The sequence below is a fragment of the Typha latifolia genome, chromosome 2, assembly GCF_019914945.1.
Source record: "Typha latifolia isolate L0001 chromosome 2, TyphaL0001v2, whole genome shotgun sequence".
Classification (NCBI taxonomy): Eukaryota; Viridiplantae; Streptophyta; class Magnoliopsida; order Poales; family Typhaceae; genus Typha; species Typha latifolia.
This window is the reverse complement of record NC_133087.1, coordinates 14,954,303-14,972,239: the sequence shown is the minus strand read 5'-3', so window position 1 is coordinate 14,972,239 and position 17,937 is coordinate 14,954,303. Positions and strand designations below refer to the sequence as shown.

At 35.9% G+C, this 17,937-nt stretch overlaps 2 protein-coding genes across 4 annotated transcripts; one reads left to right on the top strand and one right to left on the bottom strand.

The window, feature by feature from the left end:
• Positions 1 to 159: 159 nt before the first annotated feature.
• Positions 160 to 11,817, bottom strand: LOC140782438 (5'-3' exoribonuclease 4-like). Of its 3 annotated transcripts, none has more exons than XR_012107875.1 (23): positions 11,467 to 11,817; positions 11,272 to 11,374; positions 11,110 to 11,186; positions 10,828 to 11,019; positions 10,618 to 10,737; positions 10,453 to 10,515; positions 10,235 to 10,366; positions 9,027 to 9,191; positions 7,761 to 7,838; positions 7,092 to 7,169; positions 5,708 to 5,779; positions 5,418 to 5,507; positions 5,248 to 5,343; positions 3,909 to 3,979; positions 3,625 to 3,753; positions 3,470 to 3,546; positions 3,356 to 3,396; positions 2,415 to 2,489; positions 2,083 to 2,337; positions 1,281 to 1,385; positions 1,005 to 1,080; positions 836 to 918; positions 160 to 567 (listed from the first exon to the last, which is right to left on the bottom strand). XR_012107875.1 is itself a non-coding variant. In XM_073128992.1 (23 exons), exons 1-23 carry the CDS (start codon positions 11,668 to 11,670, stop codon positions 354 to 356), a joined length of 2,499 nt encoding a protein of 832 aa, XP_072985093.1. In that variant the 5' UTR covers positions 11,671 to 11,817; the 3' UTR covers positions 160 to 353. The 3 variants fall into 3 exon arrangements, 2 of the variants coding, with proteins under 2 accessions (XP_072985093.1, XP_072985094.1); XM_073128992.1 differs by having other exon boundaries at positions 2,180 to 2,337; XM_073128993.1 differs by having other exon boundaries at positions 2,180 to 2,337; positions 5,248 to 5,337.
• A 1,103-nt stretch (positions 11,818 to 12,920) lies between these two features.
• On the top strand, positions 12,921 to 16,941 carry LOC140782981 (uncharacterized). The gene is made up of 8 exons (XM_073129901.1): positions 12,921 to 13,047; positions 13,648 to 13,764; positions 14,120 to 14,313; positions 14,387 to 14,492; positions 14,617 to 14,764; positions 14,911 to 15,047; positions 15,384 to 15,550; positions 16,307 to 16,941. The coding sequence occupies exons 1-8, from the start codon at positions 12,984 to 12,986 to the stop codon at positions 16,598 to 16,600; spliced, it is 1,227 nt and encodes a 408-aa protein (XP_072986002.1). The 5' UTR covers positions 12,921 to 12,983; the 3' UTR covers positions 16,601 to 16,941.
• Positions 16,942 to 17,937: the final 996 nt, after the last annotated feature.

The window sequence follows — 17,937 nt, the reverse complement described above, 5'->3', positions numbered from 1 at the left end:
ACACAAGAAAAAGGTTGAAAATGCAAGACTAGCAATGCCATTAATCATCAAGCTCCTGAAAGTTTTCAGGTATCAAATAAGAAACCAATCTATTGATGAAACCTGAGCAATCTAAATGAAGAAAAATTCCACCTCATATATTACCAGGAAGAGGGAAGGTGCCGACTCCAAAAACCAACTTGAATGCTTCCATTTAGCTTAGTTTTTCTCTTCCAATAATTCATTATTTTGTTAAAAAAATTGTTGAGACTACACAATAAGCAAGAGCAACAAAGGCTAGGAAGCCGAATTAATCCCTAGACTAAGATTAAATTACCTAAAATAAAGAACAAAGAAAAGCAACTGATAAAGTTCTAGTGCTGTTTCCTCTTGTATTTACTTCTAGTCTTCCTGCCTCTGCCACCATGGCCCCTGTATTTCCTTTTCCCTAGGTTGCTACCATTGGTATAACTCTCATGGTTTCTCTCTTGCTTGATGGGCCTCCTTTTTCCATTCTGGAGATCCATGCGCTTCCTTTTCCCTAGGAAGTTATTCTTGTGGTTGCTCTCTTGTTTTGCAATCTTTTGCCTGTGACATGAACCATCAATAGCAAGGTCATCAAGTGCGTCAGCTTTGCTTTCTTGCTTCTTTTCATGATAATAATTTGATACAAGAAGGGGCTAACTTTGATAGATGAGAACAGGTTATGGAATTAGATAATAGGTCTGTATACTCATCACAAGAACACAAGTCATCAATTATGAAGAAAGCAACAGTAGATGATATATAAGGGAGATTAAACAATGCATATCGACTCTAAGTAGGAAGATAGATCACTAAGGTAGTGAGGACTCACCTTTCGGAATACATATGCCTCTGTACTGTTGATCTCTTATGCCACAATATGGGCGGCGGTAGCACATCTTTCTTGGAAATCAACTGTGGAATCATGAAAAGGACATACTTATGAACCCTCCGGCCATATGGGAATGGAAGCAGCTCCGTAAAAGAGTGACAATATATACCTTCGTACGTAAAGTTGCTCCATTTGGTACTCTAGGAATGTGCATCTGGATAGGAGGTCCTTTGTAGTACACAAATCTGTCACAGTATGAATATATTAATTTGGAAGGGTAAATGATGATCCTCCTTTCTCTCAATAATATAGGACACTAGACTAGGATAAAATGGTTCTTGCTAATCAACACCTCTCGTTATTTGCAGAACATCTGTGCTCTTTCTGTTCATGATAAATTTTTGATACACTCGACGTGCAAAAGGGACAGGATAAGGAGACATACATGGTTTTATTTTCTCTTATCATCTCCATGCCCTCGACCGGCGAATATACTTCTGATGAGCACACAGTCTTGTCAGAAATGTACATGTACCCATTCATTCCAGCACTGCAGGTAATGAACATTCCATAAGCTCATATCCATAAGTAATGATCACCATTGTGACAGAATTTAACTATCCATTATATGAAGTTCAATAACAATCAACCAGAATATCCTTTTAGCCTGTTAGATAACCAACATCTAGAAAGAGCAAACCCACAAACACACGCAAAGAAAAAAAGGAAAAAGAAGTAGACAACAGCTACAGCAATATACAGAGGTAAAGAAGATAGTATTCTAGATATGGGAAAATATTACATATCATTTATGACAAGAAAAACATTATATTTATTAGAGCATAATCAAGAAAATGGAAAACTGCCTTTGCTATCTTGATTTCATTAAACATAGTACCATAGAACTATGAGACCTTAACCTATATATTTTAATGAATAAAAATAGCAGTTGGTACATGGTACACAGTAAATAAATTTAGCAACTAATGGTGATCACAAGTTAATAATCAAGAAAATGGAGGACAACCTTTGATTAACTTGATTTCTTTAAAACATAGTCACAGAAGTATGAGGCATTAGTCCATATATCTTAGTGAATCTTCTAAAAAAAGAAATGAAGTTGCCGGTGCACACTGCACAGTTTATGAAAGTTAGCAACTAGTGGTGAAGTCACGAGTTACTGCTTTTCAAAATAGGGATTATACAGGAATGAAATGACTGGTAGGCCAAACAAGAGTAATACATACATGCATACGTGTGTGATATTTATTTGCAACGGCCCAATATTTATCACAACAAATGAGTTTCCAGTTCTCTGGTGCAACCAAAATATTCATCACAAACCTGACTTTTGCATCAAGCTTCTTTTTAAGTTTGACCTTCGATAATTTTGGATGATCCCTTTTCCTCATGTAAAATGTAATAATCTTTGAAGCTAAGGGGTGTGAGATATGAAAAAACAGAACATCAAATGCACACTTGTTTCTCTGTTTCTCATCATCCTACAGAGTGGAAAGTTAGACCAAAGGCAAGAGATCAATGGATCACATGCATGATATATAAATCAATAAATCATTACCGTCAAAGTGTGTTCCACTTTTTCAATTTCTTGCAGAAGGTGAGATTCCTCAACAAAAGGTAGTTTACATACAGCCTGACCATCAAGAAATGAACACAAGTGAATCTATATAATACCTTACTCAAATGACAAACAAAAACAAAAATTCAACCATGATAAAGCTTAAGGATGTCACAGTATACTCAATACGAGCTCATATGGATATTATAATTCCTGCAAATTCCAACAATTTCAACTGGGAAATGAAAAGGGTTCACCTTCAATTCTAGACAGGCCATATGATAAATCAACTTCCAATAAAATCTTCTGAAAAGCTGTCTCATGTAACATTATGAGGTTGACTTTTGCTTCTCAGAATTGAATAGAGCCCACTTATGATAGGGACATATTGTAATTATCAGAGCATAATCAAGAAAAAAAACCTTAGGTCATCTTGATTCTTTAAAATATAGTACGACAAAAGTGCGTAGCACAAACCTATATGTGGGCAGAAACTACATAATACTACAGAGGACCATTTACAAACAGAATCATCACCCTCAGCTAGAGTTCTTCTAAAGATGAACATCAAGAAATAATAATATACTGAAAGTTGCAAGAAACTGAATGCATAGAAACTCTTTTTTTCAAAGATGTTACGATCTTAAAGGCCACAGAGAGGTCTTCATGATTTCATGCAACATGAACCTTGTTCTCCATTATGAATTGCATGCTGAGGACTGTACTGATTGTACGTGTTCTAAAGATCAGTAAAACTCATTTGATTTAATCCTAGGAACCATAGGTGCTTCCATACTCTAGACATGTCCATATTGGCTATTGTATGGAATACAAAATCTATCCATGGTACGAACAACGTACTTCCTTTTAAGTACCGGAAAAAATTGAAGTATGATGTACCCAAAAGAAAATATAAGTCACTATCAGGAAAAGACCATCACCTGCCAGGAGAAACGCTTGCCATTCAAGTCAAGCTCAAAGTCTGCATGAGATTGTCAAACCACTGAGCAGAAGTAAACAAAAGGATGAAGTTAATTGTGTAAGAGTTAACCAACCAGATGGATAAAAACTGATGATGGATGAGGAAGGATCTGTCATCAGTTTCCTGTATGACAAAGGCAATGCATGTGCACTGCAAGTAGCAACATGGATCACCTATGAGATCATGCTCTAAAGCTATTTCACTTCAAAAAACTAAATCATCTCTAACCTTGCAGCCGGTAATACGCCCATTAATTGGTCAAATGGCTTAAAGGGAACTCCAAGTGTAAATCGAATTTCTAACTGTCTCAAGTCAAGAAAATCCGAAGCAAAAGGTGCATAATGATATGGATAGAACCTAAAATAATAGGTTTAATTTCATTAACAGGTGAACAATAATGAATCATGAAAATAACAAACTTGAAACCATAAATGAACTTCATGTAAAGAAAAGTACTGAATATTAGACAAGAAAAGGAATTAAGAAAATAAGGAAGACAAATATTTACACACCATTGCCAGGAGCAGACTCCCTGGTAGTAATAGTGCATGAACCAGCAAATCCCTTCAACATATTTCATGACCTACACTTTAACATATGTATATTAGTATTCAAGAGTTCCACTCTGGCTCCAAACACAAGGAGAAACCAAAACAATCTGTATGCACCAGTATACATTAATAGGTTTCTAAAAGTTCCAGAATTCACAAGAAAACCAGAGAAAATAAACGGCCTCATCCTTTAAAATGCTTGTTTCACAAAGTAATGGCCTCCATGATTCTATCATCCTGCTTTTTAGACAAACAATAAAAATGCAATAACATATATACATATGTTATGCATTAACACATCAATAGGTGCAGCCCCCAAGATTTTGGTCCATCTATTAGTGTATATTTTTCTGTGTATGTGTCTGTATACATCTGCATGCATACATATTATATGCACTTGGGCTGTCAAAGAAGCTCACTAGCTCACGAGGTTCGTAAGCTTGGCTCACTCAAGCTCGAGTTAGCTCAATATATATAATTAAGATATATTCTATGTTTTACAATTTACAATAATTTATTGTAGCACAGATGGTAGTGAATGCACTTCAACCTCAAAAAAGATGACTCAGGTTCAAATCCTAGGTTTTACATATAAAAAATTAACTTTTTAAATTGGTTGAACGGTATTAAGTCCCACATCAGGAAATGAAGAGATAAGAATCATCTTGATATGTACCCACCTCTCAAAAAGTTGTATTATTATACTATCGAGTAAATATGGTATAAAACTTTTGAAAAACCTAGACAGCTCAAGCCGAGTCGAGCTAACTTGGTAATCTTAGCTAGCCGAGCCCATATAGGCTCATCTCGATCTCAAGCCTAACTCGAGTTAAACTTCAATCAATTTCACGTCATGCCTGAGCTAGGCTCAGCTCGCTTAAGCTCGGCTTGTTTACACCACTAACTGTATGTACATATGCATATATTTATATGTGCATGCTTGCACAAATATTTGTTATGTGTATGCAGATGAAGTATCTGTGCACAACTATATACTGCACGCAACAATAAATAAAAATTGAAACTATATGAAATCATGCAGAAGAGTATTCATATTCTAATAGATTTGTTAGCAAAAAAAGGTTTCATCCAACCTCTATGCTTAGATAGAAGTGTAAATGCAGATCAGGAAAGGCAAATGTTACACTTCATTGGTGAATTTCTTGAGTATGTAAATACTTCTAATAAAGGGAATGGATCATAAACCAATTGGTGATCAGCACATGGTTGAGTACAAAAAATTATTTACCTAATATCTGCTCAATGTTACAAATATGAATTTCATGACAGAAAGGCTCACCGTATGCCTTCTCAAATTTACAAGGTCATCTTCAGTCTTAACTTCAAATTTCTCTGCATAGTATCTTTCCTTCCAAACTTCCTCATGCATCTTTAGCTGCTCAAATAAATACCAACTAATATTCTACAATTAAAGGTTCTTGCAAACCCACAATGGAAAAGAAAATAAACCTGGTTTTTCATTGGATTACAAGATCCTCCATTACTTGGGGAATCTCTACAAACCAAGTTAGAGGAGTCCTGAGTGCTTTCCATCCAACTCTGCTAGCATTAGAAAACTTCATCAACATGGTCTCTAATTAGAATTAAAAGGTGTCACCATCCTCAATAATCATTAAAATTATGACTTATTACACATTATCTTACCTGAAAAGCATTAGTTAATTAGATTATCCTCAAAGTGCATGAAATTCTTGAATGTGCAAGGAAAAGATGGTCATAGAAAAGAATAGAATACTTACAGATCCATTCTTTTGCTCAATCTTCGTCATACTTGAAGCTGCACCAAATTGAATATCCCTTTCTTTCTGCAACTGAATAACAACGCATTCTTTTGAAGAATATGTAGCATTATAGCTAAATCAGACAGATCAAATCTATGACATAATCTACAAATTTATCACAATTAGGAACAATCATTTGCACTAATAACAAGTAGCATGCATGAGAGTGTCATCTAGCATATGGATAACAGGTAGTTCAGGATGATATTATGTAATATGTAGTCACCCACACTTATATTTGATCCTGTAAGTGAGACTCGAAATTCCAAAAGTTGAGCCACTGATACATCTTCAAATGATCAACCTGAGCCCAATCCAGAAATGTCCAGGTGGACTAGGTTGAATTTCCTGCAACAACGCCAAGTCTAGCTTCCTAAACTTGAATCTATGCGTTACACCACCAACCTCTAAACCCCTAACTCAAATCCCAGAACAACATCAGTATTCAAGTCTTTATCGTCACCTACACCTCCTCACAACCATCTGCCTCATCTCCAATGATCTTTTTCCTTCCCTCTGCTCCGCCTCCCTTTGCTCTGTCTACTTTACCTCCTTTCCTTGTCTTCAGATCCAATATCTTTACTACACTTCCTAATCTGGTCAAACTGTCCACCAACATCATTCCCCTTTTGGCCTGACCTTCTTCTATGTGCTCCTCACCCAATGGAGATGCCTGCATTTCCCCAACATAGAGTCGACAAATCCAAATTCTACACCACCCCTAGCATCCCTAGTTGCAACTGAGTACAAGTTCCTGTCCATCTAAGAGATACACAGATGTTGAGTTGAGCCACAAAAATATAGTATGCGCTGGAAAACAGAAAATATCATCACCTCAATGAAGTATACAGAAAAGTAGAAAACAACTATGTTTTGCCATGAGTGATGATGACGGATAGAAATACTTCTGCTAAATGACTCAAATATTACATCCATGAATCCCTTAATTCCTTATCAACCTGATCAATGCCATAACAAGTAAACATAAAGTCCTCATCATGTCAGAAAATTCATCAGCCAGTTTGTCATTGCTTTTCACTTTCAGGAATTGATGCCAAATCCAGAAACACAAGGGGTATTAATCAATAGGCCATGCAAAAGAGTTGCTGGACCTTCTTCATCATGCTCTCTCCATGTTCAAGATTATTCATGCTTTACATCAAGTTCTCACTAAATTAAAGAATAATATTGTCTTTTCCACCGCATAGTAACAAACAGAACATGGAACTGTAAAATCCCACCTTTCCCCTTCAAGGTAGTAAAGTTATTGCCCTATTCAGAATTCTTATTATCAATATGCAAGTGTAAAATACCTCCGATCTGAAGTTCAGTATGATGATACCTGGATACGTCTTCGGAAAATGGCACTTTCACAAGATCCAACTACCTGGAGGAAATGCTCAACACGGGCCAAATCCACCTAAAAAATCAGAAACAGGAAGGAGGACCTATAATTACACCTCAAATAACAATAAACAACAAAATTAAGCATACTAACTGATCAAATTCTATGCACATAGAAATACTAAAATTTAAAGGGACGTGTTACGAGAACAATATATGGATGCACGTAAAAGTATCCTATGTATTACAGCAACGCATGTGAATTTCATGGACCTTCTTTTCTAGTTAAGAGAGTTAAAAAGAAATTTCCAAAAACTAGAATGAGAAGAAACATGTATCAGACAACCAGTATTGATTATGATTAATTAATGCACTATTGCAAATAAAGATTGCAAACACTATATTGAGATCATTTATTGAATGATGCAATCTGAGAAATATTTAAAAGGCAGTTTCCTGTGTTTCGCATCTAACGTTTTAAAATCTAGTTCACATTGCTCCTCTTCTTCATTCATTGTGGAAGCCATGGAACCTAATGGTAATACCCACTACAAATAGTGGCCAACAAGCAAGCACCTTATGTGATCTTAGTTGATCGTGTCTCAACACCTGTAAACTAATTTAAATGGAAAAGTTTGACCAATCAAAGTGATATTCAATGAGAAACCTCAAAAGAGTTGGTTAGGTAACCACCCATGCTAGAGAACTCCTTTCTGTATACATTCATAAGTAGATCGAGCGCTCCCTGCATTGATAACGTAAAAAAGGTTAGTTGCACTTCTAAAAAATGATGTGCAAATCAAATTACAGAAGTCAATCAAAAATCAAAGCAGTTCTCCCTGCATCAATATATGAATATATACCAACAAATCTCTAACTTGTGTTAATTTCATTTTTATGCTTATGGAACTACTTATGGGATGAACATAAGAGGTGCCTATTGTAATTGAGTCTACTTTCTATTTTTCAGGATAGTCAAAATTTGAGTCATCGGAGTCTTAATTTGTCAAATTATGTAAAATGCCCTTAAAGATTATATGGTTTGAATGTACTAGGATTGCCTTATCATCTGGTCTAGCTTTGAATTTAAGTCCAGGGAGGATAAAAGGTTGTACGATTATAATGATTTATTGTGGGTTGCTTAGCTGCCTGCAACAACAGTTTAGCATGTGGGTAGGCCCTAAGAATGCAATGTTGCTGCAACGTTTTATGACTTTAGTGATTTACTGCAGGGCCATTTAGCTGCCTGCAACTACAATTGTGAGACCACAAATCCATGTGTATGAGGCCCTATAAAATCACTATTATGCTGTATCTCAAAGTGTAGCCAAAATACCATATGTGGAGTTGTAGTCTTGTAGACGCTACAGTTAATCCATAGAACTTCCTTCCTCTTTGCTGGTAAGATTGAACAGGAGAGATAGCATCTGAGGTAAGTCTCCCCAAACCATTGTTTTTCATGCAGCACCAAGCAGCCAAAAGCCGACATGAGAACAAGAGATTATTTGTTTCAACCACTTCTTTTTTCTACTTGCATCTCAATCCGCCTTCTCAATTCCCTATTTTCTACTTTTCCTATCTTATTTCTTCTCCTTCCAACTTCTCCTAATCTTGCTGATGTCTTCTTTGTCTTAAATACAATTGCTTTTCCAGATGAAATATAGCTCACATCTTTCCTTCAAAATACACTAAATAGATGAAACATAACCAGAACTATCTCATATGTCAATTACCTTGTATCTGATATTCTGATTGCATATAATTGATTTATGTACTTAAATCTAAATAGAATTTGTGTAGCCTTCAAATAGAGGGATAAATCACTAGTGAACATTATATGTACACATTTGCGTTCGAGCAGGTAATACATAGATAAACTACAAGATAATATTCACATAACAAGAAAACAACAGAGAGAAGATGTATAGCAAACCTCTGAAATTTCCAAGGAAGGAATGTGAGGAAGAAAGTCATTTCCAACAAATAAACAGATAAATACAAAATCATCAATCAAGCGCTCAAAGTCGATCTTTAGCGATGCACTCGATACTCGTAGGTCATGCTCTAAATAATCTCTCAGAATCCAAATGTGGAGGAACTGCGACAAAATGAAAATCAGTTGGAGAACCAATGTCAGTTGTATTGACCATTAATCTTCATTCACGAGTATCAATGGCATAGGCACATTCTGGTAGCATAAGAGCAAGACACTGATACACTAAATCAAACAAATAGTACAAAAGTCTGGATCTTTCAAAGTCAAAGTTTAGTTACTTTTTATCATTCTTGAATTCTCTATGTTTTTATCTTACAATTTATTCGAGAACACTTCTTTTTAATTAGTTGAATCGCAGTGGCTTTCATATAGGAAACAACAGACAGAGATCACTACAAAATAGTGTAACAAAGTGCTCCATTGGGAAGAAGAAAAAAAAAAGCAAGAACAAGGTAGGTAAAATAAAAATGTCAAGAAAGTGAAAACTAATTTAACTACTTCAATGCTCTTGCAGATACATAGAAGGAAAAAATAGTATAGTTGGGAGAGTGTATTGAAATATTATGTTGTTATGGCTTACTTAGTAATATAAAGTTTATAGAGTCATATTCTAAAATAACATATGTATATCATATGCTCTAACAATCTGATAGCACTAGGGATGTAATCAAGCAGAGCTTTGTTCAAGCTTGCCTTGAAATTAGTCTCGAGCCTAAGCCAATGCATCAACTGTGAATTGATTAGATATAATTCGAGCCCATTTTGAGCATTAGCCAATTTCGAGCTGCTCAATAAGCTGATTCAAGCCCATATCAAATCAAACCTAATTCAAGCCCAAATCAAGTTCGAATCAAGTTTGACTTGAAACAACCTTGAATCCAACTTAAATCAAGCTAAAATTTAATCTTGAGAAGTCTTCATTTTATAAAATCAAATCAAGCATGTAACAAAAATGACACTTATTTATTATGTATAATATATATTAATAAATATGAATCGAGCCTAATTGAGTCAAACATAATCAAGTCAGCCAGTGCTTAAACTCGGAGTGAAATTAATTTCGGACTTGGTCCAATTGATGAGGCTCATATTTGTAAATCAGCAGACATATAACCCCTGTCAGTAAAAATAATGAAGTGATCAACCTGAAACTTTATTTTTAGCATGCTATGATTATCTTCTCGGTCCAACTCCAACTGTCCTTTTCTTTTATGTGAAAAATTACTTTTCACACTAAGCTTTGCAATGTTTCCGTTCTTCCTTGGAACTCGAACGTCCTACATAATAATAAAGGTAAACCCAACATCAGCTATCATTCATCAGACAAAAACACTAATTCCAAATTTCTCTAAAATGTACCCACCTCCCTTAGAATAGAAAAATGAATCTCATGTGTTGCTAATGCAAGCATGATCAAGTCAGCATCCTATACAAATATTAGATTTTTCTGATAAGGGAAAAAAGATATGGAAAAAAGAAAGAAAGAAGATAAAAAGAAAGAGGGAAAAACAACAGGCGATGGTTTTACCAATCCATACAAGCAGTGCCTTGTATTTGGATCAAACCCAGGAAGATTCCTCTGTGCACGAATATATGATGCTATTTTGTGCTCCCCCTCTCCCGGCACATTGGCATCAGAAAGAATGACCTTCAAAATTTCACAAGCACTTAAAACTCATAAAACTATACTTAATAAGCTAAAAAGATATACACATCTGAACAATTGACCAAGACTTACCTTGATGTTCCGCCATCCAGGATCGCTGTTCAATCTTAGTTGAATATAGTATCGAAGAGCAAGAGATAAGGAGGCCATGAACTCAGTTCCAGGTGTGATAACATTTGAATCCATCTTGCTAGGCTTCTCAGACTGAGATATTCTATAGGATGCCTTCTCCAACTCATTCATGAGCTTCTCTGCCTCTGCCGCCTGACATTTTCCACTTACGTTGTCAAGTAAGGATGCAAACAAAACTACCACGTCAAAAACCAAAAAAAAAAAAAAAAGCACCAAACTCACCGCATCAGCCGCATCCTTAGCAGCCCTGAACCTCCTCGCTCGCTGTTGATTCATCTTCGCTCGCGGCGCAACTCCATCTAATAATACACTAAGTTAATCAAAACAAAGCCTGTACATGTATCTCAAAATCAAGTTCTGAGCTCCAATGAGCTCCAAACTCACCAATTGCCATGAAAAGAAGCTTTCTTGGCCGGATCAAGGAGAAGATGTGGTCTATGTACTTAAACACCGCCTTGTAAACCTCGTCGTACGAACTTGGCGGAGGCTAAACATGAAAATGAAAACCCAAAAACTATCAAAAAACAACAATCTCGAGATGTTTCAAGAGAATACCAGAAGAGCGTAGAGATCATAAACCTTGTCTTCTGGGTGGAAACAAGGGTGGATGATCCCATTCATATCGAGATAGAGATTATCGAACTCGAAACCGTTGGGGTTCGGCGAGCTAGTGTCGACGGGGACCTGGACGCCATTGATGACCTCTGGAGCTTCTTCGAGGACTTTGACGACCGAGAGAGGGTACCGGTCGACGAGCCACCGGTAGAATGCCGGAATTCCCATTCCTCCTCTTCTTCTCCTTTGCTGCTCACGAGGGTTTACGGTTTAGGATTTAGGAAGTGGATCCCCAGGGAAAGGGAAGAAGGAGAAGTCTCGGTTAGCCGTTGGCGAGGTTTCTATAGGGTGGGGTTGCTGGCTGAGTTCGGTCGTAAGACCTTCGAAGCGGCGGGGATATTTACGAAAAAGGACGTGAAGCGGCGAATAATTACTTCGCGGATCTTGATTCGGTTAATTAGGGTTTGTAATTGGATCCGCAATCCGCTATCATGTTATAATTAGCCAATATTTAGATTTTATTTTTTCCAGCAAAATAAGAGTTTTCTCGCATAATTGCTATTGAAAACTTTTCCTATATCACAATTATCAGCATATTATTCAACATATAATTCAGATAATTGCATTTAAGTCCTAATTAACAATGAATATATTATAAGAATAATTATACTAAAAGACTTCATAAATTATTACTTATTTTTATGTGCATCACTTATTTCTTTTATACGCATTGATCTTCTGAGTTATAAAATTTAACTCATCCTTAGCAATATCAAATGATCTATCTCACCGTCAACTTTACTCTCTTTTCAGTAAATAATTTTTAGAGGACTTAAATTGGTCACTTACATGTTATTTTATAACAAAAAAGTTAAAAGAATATATCTCACCGTCAACTTTACTCATACTACACTAGTCTTTTAACGATATAAGTACAATTCTAATGGCCTCATTCCATTCCATAGTAATAGATGATGTTCCATACATAAGAAGTTCTTAGTTTTGTCAATAGTATAACAACCGTTATTAACAAACATAATCAAATAATTTTTAAGCCCCAAGGATAATATGTACAAGTAATGCATCATTATCCTTGCAAATTGTGGATCAATTTACGAGAGGAAAATCCAATAAAATTTTATGTCACAAACGCTCATACTTGAATCTATAATACCTCATTTATTTTGGGTTAATTTTATAAAAAGATTTATATGAAATTATGCAATTTTAACTATGATGTCAAAATATTTTAAAGGGACTTATGAGTGATATGTCACTTAATCTAAATGTGAGATAACAGCATTTTTCCCAATCCATAATTCATTTAAACAAAACTAATATCGGCAAGCTAGTCAACCAAATCGGGACTAATTAGTGCTAAATGAAATTTACTTGGATTAAATCGATTAGAATAATAAATGGATCAAACATTGGATCGACGTCGATCCATTATGAACGAGACCCGTTAAAGAAGGCCAGTCTAGGTTTTAGAACAACGATTCTAAAACAAAAGTTCTCGGAGGTGGACGACGACGCGAAGGATGGAGAAGAGGCGAAGTGATCCCAAACTAAAGATCGCAATCATCCATCCCGATCTCGGAATTGGTCACCCTCTCTCTCTCTCTCTCTCTCTCTCTCTCTCTCTCTCTCTCTCTCTCCGCTATATTTTTTTTTCTCACTATCTATAAGAAATCAGATAGGTTTTAGACGATTCCGTTATCTATGAGTAGTTTCTTGCCCATTAGTTTTTTTTTTCCAGTGATCCGCAAATTTTAATGTGTAAATGCTTTCGGAATTATTAGTTAACAAAATTCCTCAATTGGAACTCTTTGTCGGTAGAATTGTCAAATTAGTTGACTAAGGAAAACTGTGCTTTCGAACTAACAATCTTTTTTTGGATTTTTGGAAAATTTTCTTCATCTCTCATCTTCCTTGTCATACTGTCTTTCACTCACATATCTTTTTGAAATGGCATTAGTAGGAGTGTCATGTAAAGTTCCCTTCAAATTTGTTTCTGAACAGAGCAGCTTTGTAAATATTACCGATGCCATTTTTCTATACTCCGTTAAGAAACCATTGGTTGAAGCGCAAAATGAGTAGCTTTATATTTAGATAATTGAATGACTAATGATCTCTGTTGTTAGTTATTTAACATTACTTTAAAATTTCTATCATTAGCATGAACAATGCAGTTGACCTCTGTAGGTGGGGCAGAAAGATTGATTGTTGATGCTGCAGTTGAGCTTGCTGGCCATGGACATGATGTTCATGTCTTCACATCATACCACGATAAAACTCGATGCTTTGAGGAGACTGTGTCTGGTGAGTTTATTCAGTTTGTTACAATGAGACTGCACAATCAGCACAGTTTTAGGAGTACCTTCCAGGATCTTAATTTATCAGCAATAGATGGGTGGGAAAAATATTTTTCTGGTAAAAAGTACTTCAGGACTCTTACGTTGCTGCTGAACTCAACTTTCTGGGCTCCATCATTTCGCTAAGAGCATGCAACTATTTATTGTTATCACTTGCATTCTCTTTTAATATGCTTGTATTTGAAGTTCTTTGTCTAAGTAGGTCGAGATAGTAAGTTATGCATATTTTAATGTAATTTTCTTTTATTGTAGTTTTCAGATCTGTTAAGTAGTAATAATAACAGGTTTTATTGCTTGTTCAGGTCCTTTCCCAGTTACAGTTTATGGTGGTTTCCTTCCTCGCCATATTTTCTACTGTTTCCATGCTGTATGTGCATATCTTCGTTGTATATTTGTAGCGTTGTGTGTGCTATTTATGTGGCCCTCGTTTGACATCATACTGGCAGACCAAGTATCTGTTGTCATTCCCCTGATGAAATTGAAAAGGTCAACCAAGGTACTGTATTATGTTCTTTTATCTTATTGAAGATTGAAAACACAACCATGTGAATTGTAGTGCATCTTTGCAGATAGTATTTTACTGCCATTTTCCAGATATGTTGCTCGCACAACATACAACTATGCTTAGAAGGTGCTACCGCAAGCCAATTGACATGATCGAAGAAGCTACTACTGGTCTGGCCCAATCCAAATCTCATTTTTCCCTGCCTACCTTCTACTTGTTAATTGTTATGCTTTATTTCCGAGTTTGGACTTCGTTCCATCTGGTCTCCTGACAATTATACATTCATACTCTCAGGTATGGCAGATTTGATTCTAGTTAACAGCAAGTTCACTGCATCTATGTTTGCCACCACCTTCTCTCATCTTCACTCGAGAGGAATTGAACCTGCAATTCTTTATCCAGCAGTCAATGTGGAGCAGTTTGATGCACCTACTGCTTACAAGTAACTGGCATGCTTGTATATCTCTTTATGTCTTATAGGGCTCGTCGGTTACACAATTATCAGAAGCTGTAACATATAGGATACAAACTATGTTTTTTTGCATTTAAGTTTTTTAAGAATCTTAATTTCTTCCCTGCATTTTTCAGGTTGAATTTCCTTTCAATTAACCGATTTGAAAGAAAAAAGAACCTTCAGTTAGCAATTTCAGCATTTGCATTGCTCCATTCCTTTGAAAGTAACCCTCCTTGTAATGATTTATTGGAGGCTACCTTGATAGTTGCAGGTGATTACTTCTATATTTCTGTTATATTTCTTTCATATCTCTCTTTGCCTGAACCTCTTGTTATGGTTATTTCATTATTTGGGACTGAGATCCAATGCAAGCCTTGTTTGGTACGAATGATCTTCTCTCAGAGAAAGAAAAGTTTATACGAATAGTCTGCTTATTTCTGGGAAGGTTAAAGGAACATTAGATATTATATCTTTGTATGACCATTTTCTTAACATACATTGATATTGAGATGGATAGTTATTGTGGGATAATGAATTATATATATAATATAACTTTCTGATGATCTCATTTCCCTTTGTCTGTAAGTCACTGTGTTTTCTTATGCAGGCGGTTTTGATAAACGCCTCAAAGAGAACGTTGAATACCTAGATGAGCTTAAAAGGCTGGCAGAAATTGAAGGAGTGTCAGATCGAGTTAAATTTGTCACATCATGCTCTACAGAAGAAAGAAACGAACTTCTCTCCAAATGTCTTTGTGTTATATATACTCCAAAGGTAATTCTGTTTTTTATACTATATTTTTCTTGTGGGAAATAGATTTGCATCACCTTTTTATCTTGGACCTATGCTTCCGATATTAGTGTTAGTCCCATTCTACGGTGGACAGAAGGTCAATGCATTTATTGGTCATACATTTCAGCCTTTAGCAGCTAATTTTGGTATACAATATGGATTTTCATCAGTAGATCCTATCTATTGTTGGTAAATTGTACTTGAATGGAAATTGTAGTAGCTATATGCATTTCATGCTGCTATATTCCTTTTCTTCAAGATCGACTATTACCTAAATGTTCAAATTTCTGTTTTGCATAGGCTCTTACCAAGTAGTTCCCCGTTAAAAGCGTTGTAAAAAGTTAGTATACGAGTAGCAAATTCTCAGACCATTTCACTAGAGAGTTCCTCAATCAAGGAATTCTAAACAAACACATGCTTTCCTTTGTTTATGTTGAAAATACCCAATAGTATGTTGCTACTAGAAGCAAAACCCCATATTTCTTCATGACGTTACTGATGCGAGAAAATTAAAGATTTTGAAATGATTTTGGATATTTAACAGTAATTGAATTCTCCCAGCTCTGGATTGTGGCCTGCCAGGGAGCTAGTGAATCAACTACCAATTTAATGTGCATAAGGAAATGGAATATATTTTCCTTATGTGGTATCAGCTTTTACAGGGCTTGAACTCTTTCCTCGTTCACAAGAAACATAAGTTTTACATATAGATTGGTATTTCCTTTTCTGCTTATGCAGGATGAACACTTTGGTATTGTTCCCCTTGAAGCTATGGCAGCACAAAAGCCTGTAATTGCATGCAATAGTGGGGGCCCTGTGGAGACAGTTATCAATGAAGTTACAGGCTTTCTCTGTGATCCTTCAGCTGTGGAGTTCTCAAAGGTGATGTTAACGCTGATAAATAACCCTGATCTGGCGGTAACGATGGGTAAGGATGCGCGAGGCCATGTTATGCAGAAGTTCTCTACCAAGATATTTGGGGATCAGTTGAACAATTATGTTCTTGATGTTTACCATCGGAGAATTGAATGAGCAAGATCTGTGCTGCCATATGGGGCTTGAGTGGGCCATCTGTTATAGTTGTTGTCAATTTTCCAAGCCAGGTCCAGCTCTCCGCAATCACTTACAGCCCTAGAACTCACCTTTTTTTATTCTGATAACATATCTCCAGTGCTCAAGTGACTCAGTTATCATCATTTATATTGTCTTTATTGTCAAAATTACAGTGGGCAAGTTAACACGTCTTGATGAATATCAGGCCATTATAACCATTTTCTTGTTTTATGTTCAGCTTTTGTATATACCAGCTGAAAATTGACTTACAAGTTTCAGCCAAAAGTAATACAAATCCTGCTAGTTTCAACATTCCTACACTTTTTTGGTTTTCCATGGTACTTTTTGATGATTTTCCTGCTTTCTTTTTTGATAAATTTCCACATTTCCAAGAAAATGTAATGAAATGATTCTCCCAAGCTTGTATGGATAATTTGAGAATTATGAGCTGACACTGTATGTTCATTTGTTGTTTGTAATCTTGTACTGCCTCAATCTGTTCTCTTCTGTCTCTCTGCCTCTTGGGCCCTATGACTGCCAGAGTGCCAGGATTAGTTTATTGATCTGCTGAGTCAACTTGGTGGTGGCTGCAACTACTTGACCAGAAATAGTGGAATTAGTATCATTGGTGGGTTGGCAATAGTAAGCTGCTGGAAATTTTGTCTGCTTGAGGGATTGAATGTCGGCTTCCTCTAGGTGATTCTCTGATTTTATCACCATTTTTCTCTGAGGCTACAGCACATCTCATCCATTTAGTTTACTTATCCTGTTCAAAATGTTGCATGCATCCTTGTTGTAAGTACTTGAGCCACAACACTTCTGCACTCATTTAGGTTATAAATAGTATTTATTAGCTCATCCAACTGCCACCTAAAACTTAAAAAATATACATGGAAGTTATGTAAATGTATAAATTTTAAGTTGGATGACAAATACTTGGGAAAACTTTCAACACTTCTCGGCCCATTGATTTTACCCAAGGATCATAGAGGACTTCAAAAGATGGAGAGAGAGAGAGAGAGAGAGAGAGAGAAGTTTTCATTTCTTTCACCTTCAGATGAGCTTTTTAGATCTTGAGGTACATTCAGTGACTACAGAAGTGTTAATTCCTTTTCCAAAGACGTCAAGTCTATATCAATATACAATTCCTTTCTAGAACAGTGCAATATTTCTTTCTGTATCTTTTTGACTTATAAATAAAATCTACTTTGGTTCTTCTTCAAATGGGCTCAGGGCATATACTACCTAATTTACATTTGACATCTATATTCTTGTTTGTTGCTGGAAACCTTATAAAGTTAATTGATATATTCTAC

What these genes read in the sequence shown, in the direction of transcription:
- LOC140782438 (XM_073128992.1), bottom strand. Translation starts at nt 11,670, where the DNA reads ATGGGAATTCCGGCATTCTACCGGTGGCTCGTCGACCGGTACCCTCTC. An exon ending in GTAATCCAATGAAAAACCAG is followed by an intron (nt 5,344 to 5,417) that starts GTTTATTTTCTT and finishes TTATTTGAGCAG; the next exon opens with CTAAAGATGCATGAGGAAGT. An exon ending in CATCAGTTTTTATCCATCTG is followed by an intron (nt 3,397 to 3,469) that starts GTTGGTTAACTC and finishes AATCTCATGCAG; the next exon opens with ACTTTGAGCTTGACTTGAAT.
- LOC140782981 (XM_073129901.1), top strand. Translation starts at nt 12,984, where the DNA reads ATGGAGAAGAGGCGAAGTGATCCCAAACTAAAGATCGCAATCATCCAT. An exon ending in CTTTGAGGAGACTGTGTCTG is followed by an intron (nt 13,765 to 14,119) that starts GTGAGTTTATTC and finishes TTGCTTGTTCAG; the next exon opens with GTCCTTTCCCAGTTACAGTT. An exon ending in GGCTACCTTGATAGTTGCAG is followed by an intron (nt 15,048 to 15,383) that starts GTGATTACTTCT and finishes TTTCTTATGCAG; the next exon opens with GCGGTTTTGATAAACGCCTC.